The 19,246-nt window shown below is 47.8% G+C and overlaps 1 protein-coding gene across 1 annotated transcript; it reads left to right on the forward strand.

Moving 5' to 3' along the window:
* Positions 1–4,082: 4,082 nt before the first annotated feature.
* Positions 4,083–16,937, forward strand: LOC311122014 (cytoplasmic FMR1-interacting protein 1 homolog; the record flags this gene model as incomplete). The annotated part of the gene is made up of 5 exons (XM_084196442.1): positions 4,083–4,209; positions 4,779–4,868; positions 14,853–14,930; positions 15,069–15,170; positions 16,756–16,937. Coding segments are annotated over 5 exons (579 nt in total), but the record flags the coding sequence as incomplete, so codon positions are not given.
* Positions 16,938–19,246: the final 2,309 nt, after the last annotated feature.

Genomic DNA, 19,246 nt, shown 5'->3' on the forward strand with positions numbered 1-19,246 from the left:
TGTTTCACGTAAGGCAGCTCTGTCCACCGATCATCTAAAACCTGTTTCACGTAAGGCAGCTCTGTCCACTGATCATCTAAAACCTGTTTCACGTAAGGCAGCTCTGTCCACTGATCATCTAAAACCTGTTTCACATAAGGCAGCTCTGTCCACTGATCATCTAAAACCTGTTTCACATAAGGCAGCTCTGTCCACTGATCATCTAAAACCCGTTTCACATAAGGCAGCTCTGTCCACTGATCATCTAAAACCCATTTCACATAAGGCAGCTCTGTCCACTGATCATCTAAAACCCGTTTCACATAAGGCAGCTCTGTCCACCGGTCATCTAAAACCTGTTTCACGTAAGGCAGCTCTGTCCACTGATCATCTAAAACCTGTTTCACATAAGGCAGCTCTGTCCACTGATCATCTAAAACCCGTTTCACATAAGGCAGCTCTGTCCACTGATCATCTAAAACCCGTTTCACATAAGGCAGCTCTGTCCACTGATCATCTAAAACCCGTTTCACATAAGGCAGCTCTGTCCACTGATCATCTAAAACCCATTTCACATAAGGCAGCTCTGTCCACTGATCATCTAAAACCTGTTTCACATAAGGCAGCTCTGTCCACTGATCATCTAAAACCCGTTTCACATAAGGCAGCTCTGTCCACTGATCATCTAAAACCCGTTTCACATAAGGCAGCTCTGTCCATTGATCATCTAAACCTGTTTCACATAAGGCAGCTCTGTCCACTGATCATCTAAAACCCGTTTCACATAAGGCAGCTCTGTCCACTGATCATCTAAAACCCGTTTCACATAAGGCAGCTCTGTCCACTGATCATCTAAAACCCGTTTCACATAAGGCAGCTCTGTCCACTGATCATCTAAAACCCGTTTCACATAAGGCAGCTCTGTCCACTGATCATCTTAAACCTGTTTCACATAAGGCAGCTCTGTCCACTGATCATCTAAAACCCGTTTCACATAAGGCAGCTCTGTCCACTGATCATCTAAAACCCGTTTCACATAAGGCAGCTCTGTCCACTGATCATCTAAAACCCGTTTCACATAAGGCAGCTCTGTCCACTGATCATCTAAAACCCATTTCACATAAGGCAGCTCTGTCCACTGATCATCTAAAACCCGTTTCACATAAGGCAGCTCTGTCCACTGATCATCTAAAACCCGTTTCACATAAGGCAGCTCTGTCCATTGATCATCTAAACCTGTTTCACATAAGGCAGCTCTGTCCACTGATCATCTTAAACCTGTTTCACATAAGGCAGCTCTGTCCACTGATCATCTAAAACCTGTTTCACATAAGGCAGCTCTGTCCACTGATCATCTAAAACCCGTTTCACATAAGGCAGCTCTGTCCACTGATCATCTAAAACCCGTTTCACATAAGGCAGCTCTGTCCACTGATCATCTAAAACCCGTTTCACATAAGGCAGTTTGAAGTGACTCAAATCATTTATATCTGCTGTATTTGTATCATCATCTGCTGGCCTGTCTGATGACTGTCTGGCCTGTCTGATGACTGTCTGGCCTGTGCTGTCTGTCTGGCCTGTCTGCTATCTGTATTGGTTTGGCTGAGGCTTCGTCCCTCTCTGACCCTGCCAATGGGTGTGTGTGTGTGTGTGTGTCCCCACAGTCCTTTGTATTACCGATCTGACGGTCTGTTTTGATTGCAGTGAGTTTTTGTAATTGTTCCATGGCAATGAAGCTCCATCAGCAGTTGAGAGAAAGAGAAGAGAAGCATGTGACTGTATTGTCAGGACTGCAACGAAGCTAATTAGAATGTATTTAACCTGCAGCAGGAGGTGTTTAATCATTATTTAACCTACAGCAGGAGGTGTTTAATCATTATTTAACCTACAGCACGAGGTGTTTAATCATTATTTAACCTACAGCACGAGGTGATTAATCATTATTTAACCTACAGCACGAGGTGTTTAATCATTATTTAACCTACAGCACGAGGTGATTAATCATTATTTAACCTACAGCACGAGGTGTTTAATCATTATTTAACCTACAGCACGAGGTGTTTAATCATTATTTAACCTACAGCAGGAGGTGTTTAATCATTATTTAACCTACAGCACGAGGTGTTTAATCATTATTTAACCTACAGCACGAGGTGATTAATCATTATTTAACCTACAGCACGAGGTGTTTAATCATTATTTAACCTACAGCACGAGGTGATTAATCATTATTTAACCTACAGCACGAGGTGTTTAATCATTATTTAACCTACAGCACGAGGTGTTTAATCATTATTTAACCTACAGCACGAGGTGATTAATCATTATTTAACCTACAGCACGAGGTGTTTAATCATTATTTAACCTACAGCACGAGGTGTTTAATCATTATTTAACCTACAGCAGGAGGTGTTTAATCATTATTTAACCTACAGCACGAGGTGTTTAATCATTATTTAACCTACAGCACGAGGTGATTAATCATTATTTAACCTACAGCACGAGGTGTTTAATCATTATTTAACCTACAGCACGAGGTGATTAATCATTATTTAACCTACAGCACGAGGTGTTTAATCATTATTTAACCTACAGCACGAGGTGTTTAATCATTATTTAACCTACAGCAGGAGGTGTTTAATCATTATTTAACCTACAGCACGAGGTGTTTAATCATTATTTAACCTACAGCAGGAGGTGTTTAATCATTATTTAACCTACAGCACGAGGTGTTTAATCATTATTTAACCTACAGCAGGAGGTGTTTAATCATTATTTAACCTGCAGCACGAGGTGTTTAATCATTATTTAACCTGCAGCAGGAGGTGTTTAATCATTATTTAACCTACAGCACGAGGTATTTATTACCTGGGTTTGGCGGATGCCAGGAGAACGCTACCTGCCCCAATGCATAGTGCCAACTGTAAAGTTTGGTGGTGGAGGAGGAATAATGGTCTGGGGCTGTTTTTCATGGTTCGGGCTAGGCCCCTTAGTTCCAATGAAGGGAAATCTTAACGCTACATCATACAATTGCATTCTAGACAATTCTGTGCTTCCAACTTTGTGGCAACAGTTTGGGGAAGGCCCTTTCCTGTTTCAGCATTACAATGCCCTCATGCACAAAGCGAGGTTTATACAGAAATGGGTTGTCTAGATCAGTGTGGAAGAACTTGACTGGTCTTCACAGAGTCCTGACCTCAACCCCATCGAATACCTTTGGGATGAATTGGAACGCCGACTGCGAGCCAGTCCTAATCGCCCAACATCAGTGGCCAACCTCACTAATGCTCTTGTGGCTGAATGGAAGCAAGTCCCCTCAGCAATGTTCCAACATCTAGTGGAAAGCCTTCCCAGAAGAGTGGAGGCTGTTATAGCAGCAAAGGGGGGACCAACTCCATATTAATGCCCATGATGTTGGAATGAGATGTTTGACGAGCATAATTTTGGCCGTGTTGTTCCAGCAGCATCTTGTCTCTAACTCCTATATCCGTGTGTTGTTCCAGCAGCATCTTGTCTCTACCTCCTATATCCGTGTTGTTCCAGCAGCATCATATCTCTACCTCCTATATCTGTGTTGTTCCAGCAGCATCTTGTCTCTAACTCCTATATCTGTGTTGTTCCAGCAGCATCTTGTCTCTACCTCCTATATCCGTGTTGTTCCAGCAGCATCTTGTCTCTAACTCCTATATCCGTGTTGTTCCAGCAGCATCTTGTCTCTAACTCCTATATCCGTGTTGTTCCAGCAGCATCTTGTCTCTAACTCCTATATCCGTGTTGTTCCAGCAGCATCTTGTCTCTAACTCCTATATCCGTGTTGTTCCAGCAGCATCTTGTCTCTAACTCCTATATCTGTGTTGTTCCAGCAGCATCTTGTCTCTACCTCCTATATCCGTGTTGTTCCAGCAGCATCTTGTCTCTAACTCCTATATCTGTGTTGTTCCAGCAGCATCTTGTCTCTACCTCCTATATCCGTGTTGTTCCAGCAGCATCTTGTCTCTAACTCCTATATCCGTGTTGTTCCAGCAGCATCTTGTCTCTACCTCCTATATCCGTGTTGTTCCAGCAGCATCTTGTCTCTAACTCCTATATCCGTGTTGTTCCAGCAGCAGCATCATGGCGTCCACGGTGACCCTGGAGGATGCTCTGTCCAATGTTGACCTTCTGGAGGAGCTGCCTCTCCCAGACCAGCAGCCCTGCATCGAGCCCCTACCCTCCTCCCTGATGTACCAGGTAAGAACTGTTCCCAGACCAGCTAGAGCCCCTACCTTCCTCCCTGATGTACCAGGTAAGAACTGTTCTCAGACCAGCAGCCCTGCATCGAGCCCCTACCTTCCTCCCTGATGTACCAGGTAAGAACTGTTCCCAGACCAGCTAGAGCCCCTACCTTCCTCCCTGATGTACCAGGTAAGAACTGTTCTCAGACCAGCAGCCCTGCATCGAGCCCCTGCCCTCCTCCCTCATGTACCAGGTAAGAACTGTTCCCAGACCAGCTAGAGCCCCTACCTTCCTCCCTGATGTACCAGGTAAGAACTGTTCTCAGACCAGCAGCCCTGCATCGAGCCCCTACCTTCCTCCCTGATGTACAAGGTAAGTTCTGTTCTCAGACCAGCTAGAGCCCCTACCTTCCTCCCTGATGTACCAGGTAAGAACTGTTCTCAGACCAGCAGCCCTGCATCGAAGCCCCTGCCCTCCTCCCTCATGTACCAGGTAAGAACTGTTCTCAGATCTGCTGTCAAGTTAAGCAGGAAACACCTGAATGTAGATTTCATTTGATTATAACATCCTATCTCTCTCCAAAGCCCAACTTCAACACCAACTTTGAGGACCGTAATGCCTTTGTGACGGGGATCGCCAGATACATCGAGCAGGCCACCGTCCACTCTAGCATGGTAATTACCAGTTTCCAGTTGCAATGTGTAGCCTAATGAACACATAGAAAATGGTGGTCATCAGAGCTCTAGCAATAAAACACCATAGCGTACATCAGCCTTTGGAAATAATGAAATCATTAACTTCCTATAGATTCTCCAGTCTGATATTTAATGTTCGATGTGGGAACCTTAGTCCCCAGAACCGGGACAGAGGGGTTAGGGTTAGAGAGAGGGCTGGTGGGAGGGTTTATATGGGTGAATAGGGGTTTATATGGGTGAATAGTGGTTTAATATGGGTGAATAGTGGTTTAATATGGGTGAATAGTGGTTTAATATGGGTGAATAGGGGTTTATATGGGTGAATAGGGGTTTATATGGGTGAATAGGGGTTTATATGGGTGAATAGGGGTTTAATATGGGTGAATAGGGGTTTATATGGATGAATAGGGGTTTAATATGGGTGAATAGGGGTTTATATGGGTGAATAGGGGTTTATATGGGTGAATGTGGTGGCTTCCTTACTATTTGAACATAGCCACTAAATGCATGCTTTTCAATCGAACGCTGCTGGCACCCGCCCACCCGACTAGAATCACCACTCTCGACGGGTCTGACCTAGAGTTTGTGGACAACTACAAATACCTAGGTGTCTGGTTAGACTGTAAACTCTCCTTCCAGACTCACATTAAGAATCTCCAATCCAAAGTTAAATCTAGAATCGGCTTCCTATTTCGCAACAAAGCCTCCTTCACTCATGCTGCCAAACATGCCTTCGTAAAACTGACTATCCTACCGATCCTTGACTTCGGCGATGTCATTTACAAAATAGCCTCCAACACGCTACTCAGCAAATTGGATGTAGTCTATCACAGTGCCATCCGTTTTGTCTCCAAAGCCCCATATAATACCCACCAATGTGACCTGTACGCTCTTGTTGGCTGATCCTCACTACATGTTCGTCGCCAAACCCACTGGCTCCAGGTCATCTATAAATCCTTTCTAGGCAAATCCCCGCCTTATCTTAGCTCACTGGTCACCATTGCAACACCCACCCGTAGTCTGCGCTCCAGCAGGTATATCTCACTGGTCATCCCCAAAGCCAACACCTCCTTTGGCCGCCATTCCTTCCAGTTCTCTGCTGCCAATGACTGGAACGAACTGCAAAAATCTCTGAAACTGGAGACTCTTATCTCCCTCACTAACTTTAAGCATCAGTTGTCAGAGCAGCTTACCGATCACTGCACCTGTACACAGCCCATCTGAAATTAGCCCACCCAACTACCTCATCCCTATATTATTTATTTTGCTAATTTACACCCCAGTATCTCTATTTGCACATCTGTCATTCCAGTGTTAATTACGAAATTGTAACTATTTTTGCACTATGGCCTATTTATTGCCTTACCTCCATAACTTACTACATTTGCACACACTGTATATATATTTTCTATTGTGTTATTGACTTTATGTTTTGTTTTACCCCATATGTAACTCTGTGTTGTTGTTTTTATCGCACTGCTTTGCTTTATCTTGGCCAGGTCACAGTTGTAAATGAGAACTTGTTCTCAACTGGCTTACCTGGTTAAATAAAGGTGAAATAAATAAATAAAAATTAAAGCATAGATAACTGGACAGGGAAATACACTACTGTTCAAAAGTTTGGGGTCACTTAGAAATGTCCTTGTTTTTGAAAGAAAAGCAATTTTTTTGTCCATTTTTAAAATAACATCAAATGGATCAGAAATACAGTGTAGACATTGTTAATGTTGTAAATGGCTATTGTAGCTGGAAACGGCTGATTTTTAATGGAATATCTACATAGGCGTACAGAGGCCCATTATCAGCAACCATCAGTCCTGTGTTCCAATGGCACGTTGTGTTTGCTAATCCAAGTTTATCATTTTAAAAGGCTAATTAATCATTAGAAAAACCTTTTGCAATTATGTTAGCACAGCTGAAAACTGTTGTGCTGATTAAAGACGCAATAAAACTGGCCTTCTTGAGACTAGTTGAGTATCTGGAGCATCAGCAATTGTGGGTTCGATTACAGAATCAAAATGGCCAGAAACAAATAACTTTCTTCTGAAAGTTGTCAGTCTATTCTTGTTCTGAGAAATGAAGGCTATTCCATGCGAGAAACTGACAAGAAACTAAAGATCTCGTACAACGCTGTGTACTACTCCCTTCACAGAACAGCGCAAACTGGCTCTAACCAGAATAGAAAGAGGAGTGGGAGGCCCCGATGCACAACTGAGCAAGAGGACAAATACATTAGAGTGTCTAGTTTGAGAAGCAGACGCCTCACAGGTCCTCAACTGGCAGCTTCATTAAATAGTACCCACAAAACACCAGTCTCAACGTCAACAGTGAAGAGGCGACTCCGGGATGCTGACCTTCTAGGCAGAGTTGCAAAGAAAAAGCCATATCTCAGACTGGCCAATAAAAAGAAAATATTAAGCTGGGCAAAAGAACACAGACACTGGACAGAGGAAGATTGGAAAAAAGTGTTATGGACAGACGAATCGAAGTTTGAGGTGTTTGGATCACAAAGAAGGACATTTGTGAGACACAGACCAAATGAAAAGATGCTGGAGGAGTGCTTGATGCCATCTGTCAAGCATGGTGGAGGCAATGTGATGGTCTGGGGGTGCTTTGGTGGTGGTAAAGTGGGAGATTTGTACAGGGTAAAAGGGATCTTGAAGAAGGAAGGCTATCACTCCATTTTGCAGAGCCACGCCATACCCTGTGGATGGCGCTTGATTGGAGCCAATTTCCTCCTACAACAGGACAATGACCCAAAGCACAGCTCCAAACTATGCAATAACTATTTAGGGAAGAAGCAGTCAGCTGGTATTCTGTCTATAATGGAGTGGCCAGCACAGTCACCGGATCTCAACCCTATTGAGCTCTCAAAGTTTGAAGGACACAATTAGTATTTATATTAAAAATCATTATTTCTAACCTTGTCAATGACTACATTTCCTATGCATTTTGCTATATTTCCTATTCAAACTAATTTAATGTATGTTTTCATGGAAAACAAGGACATTTCTATGTGACCCCAAACTTTTGAACGGTAGTGGTCACTAGTGGGGGTCACTTCCCCCCACTGAAGGCCCAACTTCCTGCCTTTTTATATCCACTTCCTCTCTTGCCACAGTACAAAGAATTGGCCACTAATAACAGAGGAATATCAAATCAGGTATTAATATCATAAGGGAACAACATTTCGTCTAATATACATGGTGCTCTGTATGTTTTATCCAATGTCTAACCGGCTCCAACAGTGAATAAGGGTTTATAAGGCTGGAACAGGAACGAGGACCCAGGCCAACCACTCCAGAGACCTGGCTGTTCCCCAGGAACAGGAACGAGGAACCAGGCCAACCACTCCAGAGACCTGGCTGTTCCCCAGGAACGAGGACCCAGGCCAACCACTCCAGAGACCTGGCTGTTCCCCTGGATTAGGAACGAGGACCCAGGCCAACCACTCCAGAGACCTGGCTGTTCCCCTGGATTAGGAACGAGGACCCAGGCCAACCACTCCAGAGACCTGGCTGTTCCCCAGGAACAGGAACGAGGACCCAGGCCAACCACTCCAGAGACCTGGCTGTTCCCCAGGAACAGGAACGAGGACCCAGGCCAACCACTCCAGAGACCTGGCTGTTCCCCTGGATTAGGAATGAGGACCCAGGCCAACCACTCCAGAGACCTGGCTGTTCCCCAGGAACAGGAACGAGGACCCAGGCCAACCACTCCAGAGACCTGGCTGTTCCCCAGGAACAGGAACGAGGACCCAGGCCAACCACTCCAGAGACCTGGCTGTTCCCCAGGAACAGGAACGAGGACCCAGGCCAACCACTCCAGAGACCTGGCTGTTCCCCTGGATTAGGAACGAGGACCCAGGCCAACCACTCCAGAGACCTGGCTGTTCCCCTGGATTAGGAACGAGGACCCAGGCCAACCACTCCAGAGACCTGGCTGTTCCCCAGGAACAGGAACGAGGACCCAGGCCAACCACTCCAGAGACCTGGCTGTTCCCCAGGAACAGGAACGAGGACCCAGGCCAACCACTCCAGAGACCTGGCTGTTCCCCTGGATTAGGAACGAGGAACCAGGCCAACCACTCCAGAGACCTGGCTGTTCCCCAGGAACGAGGACCCAGGCCAACCACTCCAGAGACCTGGCTGTTCCCCTGGATTAGGAACGAGGACCCAGGCCAACCACTCCAGAGACCTGGCTGTTCCCCTGGATTAGGAACGAGGACCCAGGCCAACCACTCCAGAGACCTGGCTGTTCCCCAGGAACAGGAACGAGGACCCAGGCCAACCACTCCAGAGACCTGGCTGTTCCCCAGGAACAGGAACGAGGACCCAGGCCAACCACTCCAGAGACCTGGCTGTTCCCCTGGATTAGGAACGAGGACCCAGGCCAACCACTCCAGAGACCTGGCTGTTCCCCAGGAACAGGAACGAGGACCCAGGCCAACCACTCCAGAGACCTGGCTGTTCCCCAGGAACAGGAACGAGGACCCAGGCCAACCACTCCAGAGACCTGGCTGTTCCCCAGGAACAGGAACGAGGACCCAGGCCAACCACTCCAGAGACCTGGCTGTTCCCCTGGATTAGGAACGAGGACCCAGGCCAACCACTCCAGAGACCTGGCTGTTCCCCTGGATTAGGAACGAGGACCCAGGCCAACCACTCCAGAGACCTGGCTGTTCCCCAGGAACAGGAACGAGGACCCAGGCCAACCACTCCAGAGACCTGGCTGTTCCCCAGGAACAGGAACGAGGACCCAGGCCAACCACTCCAGAGACCTGGCTGTTCCCCTGGATTAGGAACGAGGACCCAGGCCAACCACTCCAGAGACCTGGCTGTTCCCCTGGAACAGGAACGAGGACCCAGGCCAACCACTCCAGGGTTGCACCCTATTCCCTAAATAGACCCATAGGGCTCTGGTCAAAAGTGGTGCACTATATAGGGAATGGGGTGCCGTTTGGGACATGACCCAGGTCTCTGCACTGTGACGTGTGCTTCAAAGCATTATTAGGGGAATAGTGATGCTTTGTGCTCAATTTGTATTTGTATTTATTATGGATCCCCATTAGTTCCTGTCAAGGCAGCAGCTACTCTTCCTGGGGTTTATTATGGATCCCCATTAGTTCCTGCCAAGGCAGCAGCTACTCTTCCTGGGGTTTATTATGGATCCCCATTAGTTCCTGCCAAGGCAGCAGCTACTCTTCCTGGGGTTTATTATGGATCCCCATTAGTTCCTGCCAAGGCAGCAGCTACTCTTCCCGGGGTTTATTATGGATCCCCATTAGTTCCTGCCAAGGCAGCAGCTACTCTTCCCGGGGTTTATTATGGATCCCCATTAGTTCCTGCCAAGGCAGCAGCTACTCTTCCCAGGGTTTATTATGGATCCCCATTAGTTCCTGCCAAGGCAGCAGCTACTCTTCCCGGGGTTTATTATGGATCCCCATTAGTTCCTGCCAAGGCAGCAGCTACTATTCCCGGGGTTTATTATGGATCCCCATTAGTTCCTGCCAAGGCAGCAGCTACTCTTCCTGGGGTTTATTATGGATCCCCATTAGTTCCTGCCAAGGCAGCAGCTACTCTTCCCGGGGTTTATTATGGATCCCCATTAGTTCCTGCCAAGGCAGCAGCTACTCTTCCCGGGGTTTATTATGGATCCCCATTAGTTCCTGCCAAGACAGCAGCTACTCTTCCCGGGGTTTATTATGGATCCCCATTAGTTCCTGCCAAGGCAGCAGCTACTCTTCCTGGGGTTTATTATGGATCCCCATTAGTTCCTGCCAAGGCAGCAGCTACTCTTCCTGGGGTCCGGCAACATTAACCTGGCGCCGACGAAGATGGCGGCCTCGCGACTAGCTCTTAGGAAACTTTGTGGTATTTTTAATTTATTTTTTATTATAAAAAAAAACCATTTAGCTCAGAAAGTGTTTTGTATCATTACATACAGCCGGGAAAAACTATTGGATATCAGAGCGGCGGTAACTCACCAGCATCACGACCAGGAATACAACTTTCCCGAAGCAGATCCTTTGTTTGCTCTCCCAAAGGGCAACTGAACTGATTCCAGCAGCTGACCCAAAACATCGCCGGCGGAGGAGAGGCACTCGGAGCGGCCTGCTGGTTCGACTTAGGAGGGGCGCACACCACCCACTGCTTCCAAGTATACTACTCACTAATGTTCAGTCTTAGGATAACAAAGTCGACAAGCTCAGGGCAAGGATTTCTTTCCGGAGAGACATCAGGGCCTGTAACATCCTCTGTTTCATGGAAACATGGCTCTCTGGGGATATTCTGTCGAAATCAGTCCAGCCAGATGGGTTCTCAGTTCATCGCACAGACAGGAATAAATATCTCTCCGGGAAGCAGAAGGGCGGAGGTGTGTGTTTCATGATTAATGACTCATGGTGTAATTGTAGTAACATAGAGGAACTCAAGTCCTTCTGTTCACCCAACCTAGAATACCTCACAATCAGATGCATACCTGTATTATCTCCCAAGAGAATTCTCTTTGGTTATAGTCACGGCCGTGTATATCCCCCCTCAAGCCGATACCACGACAGCATTTAATCATGGCAAGGTGACTGGGAATACGGCAGAATACAAACAGTGTAGCTACTCACTCCGCAAGGCAATTAAACTGGCAAAACATCAGTATAGAGACAAAGTGGAGTCGCAATTCAACGGCTCAGACATGAGACATATGTGGCAGGGTCTACAGACAATCACGGACTACAAAAATAAAACCAGCCACGTCGCTGACACCGTCTCTCTTCCAGACAAGCTAAACACCTTCTTCGCCCGCTTTTGAGGATAACACAGTGCCACCGATGTGGCCCACTACCAAGGACTGTGGCCTCTCCTTCTCTGTGGCCGACTTGAGTAAGACATTTAAGCGTGTTAACCCCCGCAAGGCTGTTGGCCCAGACGGCATCCCTAGCCGCGTCCTCAGAGCATGCGCAGACCAGCTGGCTGGTGTGTTTATGGACATATTCAATCTCTCCCTATCCCAGTCTGCTGTCCCCACTTGCTTCAAGATGGCCACCATTGTTCCTGTACCCAAGAAAGCAAACGTAACTGAACTAAATGGCTATCGCCATCATGAAGTGCTTTAAGAGACTAGTCAAGGATCATATCACCTCCACCTTACCTGTTACCCTAGACCCACTTCAATTTGCTTACCGCCCCAATAGATCCACAGACGATGCAATTGCTATCACACTGCACACTGCCCTATCCCATCTGGACAAGAGGAATACCTATGTAAGAATGCTGTTCATTGACTATAGCTCAGCCTTCAACACCATAGTACCCTCCAAGCTCATCATTAAGCTTGAGGCTCTGGGTCTGAACCCCGCCCTGTGCAACTGGGTCCTGGACTTCCTGATGGGCCGCCCCCAAGTGGTGAAGGTAGGAAACAACATCTCCACTTCGTTGATCCTCAACACAGGGGCCCCACAAGGGTGCGTGCTCAGCCCCCTCCTGTACTCCCTGTTCACCCATGACTGTGTGGCCAAGCACGCCTCCAACTCAATCATCAAGTTTGCAGACGACACAACAGTAGTAGGCTTGATTACCAACAATGACGAGACCGCCTACAGGGAGGAGGTGAGGGCTCTGGGAGTGTGGTGCCAGGAAAATAACCTCTCACTCAACGTCAACAAAACGAAGGAGATGATCGTGGACTTCCGGAAACAGCAGAGGGTGCACCCCCCTATCCACATCGACGGGACCGCAGTGGAGAAGGTGGAAAGCCTCAAGTTCCTTGGCGTACACATCACTGACAAACTGAAATGGTCCACCCACGCAGACAGTGGTGAAGAAGGCGCAACAGAGCCTCTTCAAACTCAGGAGGCTGAAGAAATTTGGCTTGGCCCCTAAAACCCTCACAAACTTTTACAGATGCACAATTGAGAGCATCCTGTCGGGCTGTATCACCGCCTGGTACGGAAACTGCACCGCCCGTAACCACAGGGCTCTCAAGAGGGTGGTGCGGTCTGCCCAACGCATTACCGGGGGCAAACTACCCGCCCTCCAAGACACATACAGCACCCGATGTCACAGGAAGGCCAAAAAGATCATCAAGTACGTCAACCACCCGAGCCACTGCCTGTTCACCCCGCTATCATCCAGAAGGCGAGGTCAGTACAGGTGCATCAAAGCTGGGACCGAGAGAATGAAAAACAGCTTCTATCTCAAGGCCATCAGACTGTTAAATAGCCATCACTAGCACATTAGAGGCTGCTGCTGCCTATTGAAATCACTGGCCACTTTAAGAAATGGAACACTAGTCACTTTAATAATGTTTCCATATCTTGCACTACTCATCTCATATGTATATACTGCATTCTATACTATAATATTCTACTGTATCTTAGTCCATGCCGCTCTGTCATTGCTTGTCCATATATGTATATATTCTTAAATTCCATTCCTTACTAGATTTGTGTGTATTGGGTATATGTTGTGAAATTGTTAGATATTACTTGTTAGATATTACTGCACTGTCAGAGCTAGAAGCACAAGCATTTCACTACACCCGCTATAACATCTGCTAATCAAGTGTATGTGACAAATAAAATGTGATTTGATTAAGGCAGTTATACAATTTTAAAAACATTACAATACATTTCACAACAGATTTCATAACACACTAAGTGTGTTCCCTCAGGCCACTACTCCACTACCACATATCTACAACACCAAATCCATGTGTACGTGTGTATAGTGCGTATGTTATCGTGTGTGTGTATGCATGTGTCTGTGTCTATGTTTGTGTTGCTTCACAGTCCCCGCTGTTCCATAAGGTGTATTTTTATCTGTTTTTTAAATCTGATTCTACTGCTGGCATCAGTTACCTGATGTGGAATAGAGTTCCACATGGCTCTATGTAGTACTGTGCTCCTCCCATAGTCTGTTCTGGACTTGGGGACTGTGAAGAGACCTCTGGTGGCATGTCTTGTGGGGTATGCATGGGTGACCGAGCTGTGCGCCAGTAGTTCAAACAGACAGCTCGGTTCATTCAACATGTCAATAACTCTCATAAATACAAGTAGTGATGAAGTCAATCTCTCCTCCACTTTGAGCCAGGAGAGATTGAAATCAATGTTAGCTCTCCGTGTACATCCAAGGTCCAGCCGTGCTGCCCTGTTCTGAGCCAATTGTAATTTTCCTAAGTCCCTCTTTGTGGCACCTGACCACACGACTGAACAGTAGTCCAGGTGTGACAAAACTAGGGCCTGTAGGACCTGCCTTGTTGATTGATAGTGCTGTTAAGAAGGTAGAGCAGCGCTTTATTATAGACAGACTTCTCCCCATCTTAGCTACATTGTATCTGGTCAAACACAAATGTTTTCGAAAATGTACTAAGGGTTGGTAGCAGGCTGATTGGTCGGCTATTTGAGCCAGTAAAGGGGGCTTTACTATTCTTAGGTAGCGGAATGACTTTTGCTTCCCTCCAGGCCTGAGGGCACACACTTTCTAGTAGGCTTAAATTGAAGATATGGCAAATAGGAGTGGCAATATCGTCTGCTATTATCCTCAGTAATTTTCCATCCACGTTGTCAGACCCCGGTGGCTTGTCATTGTTGATAGACAACAATAAAACATTTCATTTCTTACACGCTCTCTTCACGGAATTGAAAATTACAGCTAGTGAGGGGTAAATGGTGTTCTAGAGCGCCCGGCGGGGCTCCATAAAACAGCACTTTGGATGGAGCCAACCAGGCAGGCACAGAGACCAAGCCTACTCGAAGGAGGGAGGGAGGGAGAGGGAGAGGGAGAGGGGGAGGGAGTGAGAGAGAGAGAACTGATGCACTTCCTCAGAGAGAGAGAGGCTAGTAGCTTTATTGAGAGAGAGAGAGGCTAGTAGCTTTATTGAGAGAGAGAGAGGCTAGGAGCTTTATTGAGAGAGAGAGAAGCTGTGTTGTGATATAAAGTTTGAGAGCCTTTAAATGTGTTCCTTTAGAATGAGATGCTGGAGGAGGGCCAGGAGTATGCAGTGATGCTGTACACATGGAGGAGCTGCTCTCGCGCTATCCCACAGGTAACCACTGGATACACGCTCCATATAACTCACCTTACAACCCATCTGGACTGTGGGATTCTAGTTGCAACCTGTTGTGCACTGGACCTCCATGCAAATATATGACTGATAATCTCCCTTTCTCCCCCCCTCTATCAGGTGAAGTGTAATGAGCAGCCCAACAGAGTGGAGATCTATGAGAAGACAGTGGAGGTGCTGGAGCCTGAGGTCACCAAGCTCATGAACTTCATGTACTTCCAGGTAACAACAACCAGCCGGAGCTACCCTCACCTTTCTCTCTCACACCAACCTGACACCCTCACCTCTCTCTCTCACACCAACCGGAGCTACCCTCACCTTTCTCTCTCACACCAACCTGACACCCTCACCTCTCTCTCTCACACCAACCGGACACCCTCACCTTTCTCTCTCTCACACCAACCGGACACCCTCACCTCTCTCTCTCTCACACCAACCTGACACCCTCACCTTTCTCTCTCTCACACCAACCTGACACCCTCACCTCTCTCTCTCTCACACCAACCTGACACCCTCACCTCTCTCTATCTCACACCAACCGGACACCCTCACCTCTCTCTCTCACACCAACCGGACACCCTCACCTTTCTCTCTCTCACACCAACCGGACACCCTCACCTCTCTCTCTCTCACACCAACCGGACACCCTCACCTCTCTCTCTCTCACACCAACCGGACACCCTCACCTCTCTCTCTCTCACACCAACCGGACACCCTCACCTTTCTCTCTCTCACACCAGCCGGAGCTACCCTCACCTTTCTCTCTCTCACACCAACCGGACACCCTCACCTCTCTCTCTCTCACACCAACCGGACACCCTCACCTCTCTCTCTCTCACACCAACCGGACACCCTCACCTCTCTCTCTCACACCAACCGGACACCCTCACCTCTCTCTCTCTCACACCAACCGGACACCCTCACCTTTCTCTCTCTCACACCAACCGGACACCCTCACCTCTCTCTCTCTCACACCAACCGGACACCCTCACCTTTCTCTCTTTCACACCAACCGGACACCCTCACCTTTCTCTCTCTCACACCAACCGGACACCCTCACCTTTCTCTCACACCAACCGGACACCCTCACCTTTCTCTCTCTCACACCAACCGGAGCTACCCTCATCTTTCTCTCTCTCACACCAACCGGACACCCTCACCTTGCTCTCTCTCACCAACCTGACACCCTCACCTTTCTCTCTCTCACACCAACCGGACACCCTCACCTTTCTCTATCTCACACCAACCTGACACCCTCACCTTGCTCTCTGTCACACCAACCTGACACCCTCACCTTGCTCTCTCTCACACCAACCTGACACCCTCACCTCTCTCTCTCACACCAACCTGACACCCTCACCTCTCTCTCTCTCTGTCACACCAACCTGACACCCTCACCTCTCTCACACCAACCTGACACCCTCACCTTTCTCTCTCTCTGTCACACCAACCTGACACCCTCACCTCTCTCTCTCTCACACCAACCTGACACCCTCACCTCTCTCTCTCTGTCACACCAACCCGACACCCTCACCTCTCTCTCTCTCTCTCACACCAACCTGACACCCTCACCTCTCTCTCTCTCTGTCACACCAACCTGACACCCTCACATCTCTCTCTCTGTCACACCAACCTGACACCCTCACCTCTCTCTGTAGATAATATTATAATATGTTCTGTATAATATTGTATACACATTAATTATAATTAGTTCATATTAAACTGATATAAAATATGTGGTGGTCTTGAAATGTATCATGTAACTGTAAAAGCTTCTATCTGTGTTGACCCCCTCTCTCCTCGCCAGCGAACGGCGATAGACCGGTTCTGTGGGGAGGTGCGTCGTCTCTGCCACGTTGAGAGGAGGAAGGACTTTGTCTCGGAGGCCTACCTCCTGACCTTGGGGAAGTTCATCAACATGTTCGCTGTGCTGGATGAACTCAAGAACATGAAGTGTAGCGTCAAGAACGACCACTCTGCCTACAAACGGTACACACATAGAAACGTCCCAAATACTACCCTATTCCCTTTATAGTGCACTACTTTGGACCAGGGCCCTTAGTGGACTGGTCAAAACTAGTGCACTATATAAGGAATAGGGTGCTGTTTGGCAACAAGGCAGAGTACTGCAGTAATATCCTATCACTAGCAGTGTCAAATTACAGCCCCATGGTAGAACCAGAATATTCTGGAACACATTTAAACATGTGAATTGATTAGAGCAGCTTGATGAATAGGCTTTCATTCAGTCAGGATCACTCAGCGACCCCTCCCTGCTATTATAGACAGGATCACTCAGCGACCCCTCCCTGCTATTATAGACACTAGATGGTCTCACTCTTCGACCCCTCCCTGCTATTATAGACAGGATCACTCAGCGACCCCTCCCTGCTATTATAGACACTAGATGGTAGCATCAGTCAGGATCACTCAGCGACCCCTCCCTGCTATTATAGACACTAGATGGTCTCACTCCTCGACCCCTCCCTGCTATTATAGACACTAGATGGTCTCACTCCTCGACCCCTCCCTGCTATTATAGACACTAGATGGTAGCATCAGTCAGGATCACTCAGCGTCCCCTCCCTGCTATTATAGACAGGATCACTCAGCGACCCCTCCCTGCTATTATAGACACTAGATGGTCTCACTCCTCGACCCCTCCCTGCTATTATAGACACTAGATGGTAGCATCAGTCAGGATCACTCAGCGTCCCCTCCCTGCTATTATAGACAGGATCACTCAGCGTCCCCTCCCTGCTATTATAGACACTAGATGGTCTCACTCCTCGACCCCTCCCTGCTATTATAGACAGGATCACTCAGCGACCCCTCCCTGCTATTATAGACACTAGATGGTAGCATCAGTCAGGATCACTCAGCGTCCCCTCCCTGCTATTATAGACACTAGATGGTAGCATCAGTCAGGATCACTCAGCGTCCCCTCCCTGCTATTATAGACACTAGATGGTAGCATCAGTCAGGGTCACTCAGCGACCCCTCCCTGCTATTATAGACACTAGATGGTAGCATCAGTCAGGATCTCTCAGCGACCCCTCCCTGCTATTATAGACACTAGATGGTAGCATCAGTCAGGATCACTCAGCGACCCCTCCCTGCTATTATAGACACTAGATGGTAGCATCAGTCAGGATCACTCAGCGTCCCCTCCCTGCTATTATAGACACTAGATGGTAGCATCAGTCAGGATCACTCAGCGTCCCCTCCCTGCTATTATAGACACTAGATGGTAGCATCAGTCAGGATCACTCAGCGACCCCTCCCTGCTATTATAGACACTAGATGGTAGCATCAGTCAGGATCACTCAGCGACCCCTCCCTGCTATTATAGACACTAGATGGTAGCATCAGTCAGGATCACTCAGCGTCCCCTCCCTGCTATTATAGACACTAGATGGTAGCATCAGTCAGGATCACTCAGCGTCCCCTCCCTGCTATTATAGACACTAGATGGTAGCATCAGTCAGGATCACTCAGCGTCCCCTCCCTGCTATTATAGACACTAGATGGTAGCATCAGTCAGGATCACTCAGGGTCCCCTCCCTGCTATTATAGACACTAGATGGTAGCATCAGTCAGGATCACTCAGCGTCCCCTCCCTGCTATTATAGACACTAGATGGTAGCATCAGTCAGGATCACTCAGCGACCCCTCCCTGCTATTATAGACAGGATCACTCAGCGACCCCTCCCTGCTATTATAGACACTAGATGGTAGCATCAGTCAGGATCACTCAGCGTCCCCTCCCTGCTATTATAGACACTAGATGGTAGCATCAGTCAGGGTCACTCAGCGACCCCTCCCTGCTATTATAGACACTAGATGGTAGCATCAGTCAGGATCTCTCAGCGACCCCTCCCTGCTATTATAGACACTAGATGGTAGCATCAGTCAGGATCACTCAGCGACCCCTCCCTGCTATTATAGACACTAGATGGTAGCATCAGTCAGGATCACTCAGCGACCCCTCCCTGCTATTATAGACACTAGATGGTAGCATCAGTCAGGATCACTCAGCGTCCCCTCCCTGCTATTATAGACACTAGATGGTAGCATCAGTCAGGATCACTCAGCGACCCCTCCCTGCTATTATAGACACTAGATGGTAGCATCAGTCAGGATCACTCAGCGACCCCTCCCTGCTATTATAGACACTAGATGGTAGCATCAGTCAGGATCACTCAGCGTCCCCTCCCTGCTATTATAGACACTAGATGGTAGCATCAGTCAGGATCACTCAGCGTCCCCTCCCTGCTATTATAGACACTAGATGGTAG

Source organism: Coregonus lavaretus, assembly GCF_964263955.1.
Source record: "Coregonus lavaretus genome assembly, contig: HAP1_SCAFFOLD_6321, whole genome shotgun sequence".
In the NCBI taxonomy this organism is placed as follows: domain Eukaryota; kingdom Metazoa; phylum Chordata; class Actinopteri; order Salmoniformes; family Salmonidae; genus Coregonus; species Coregonus lavaretus.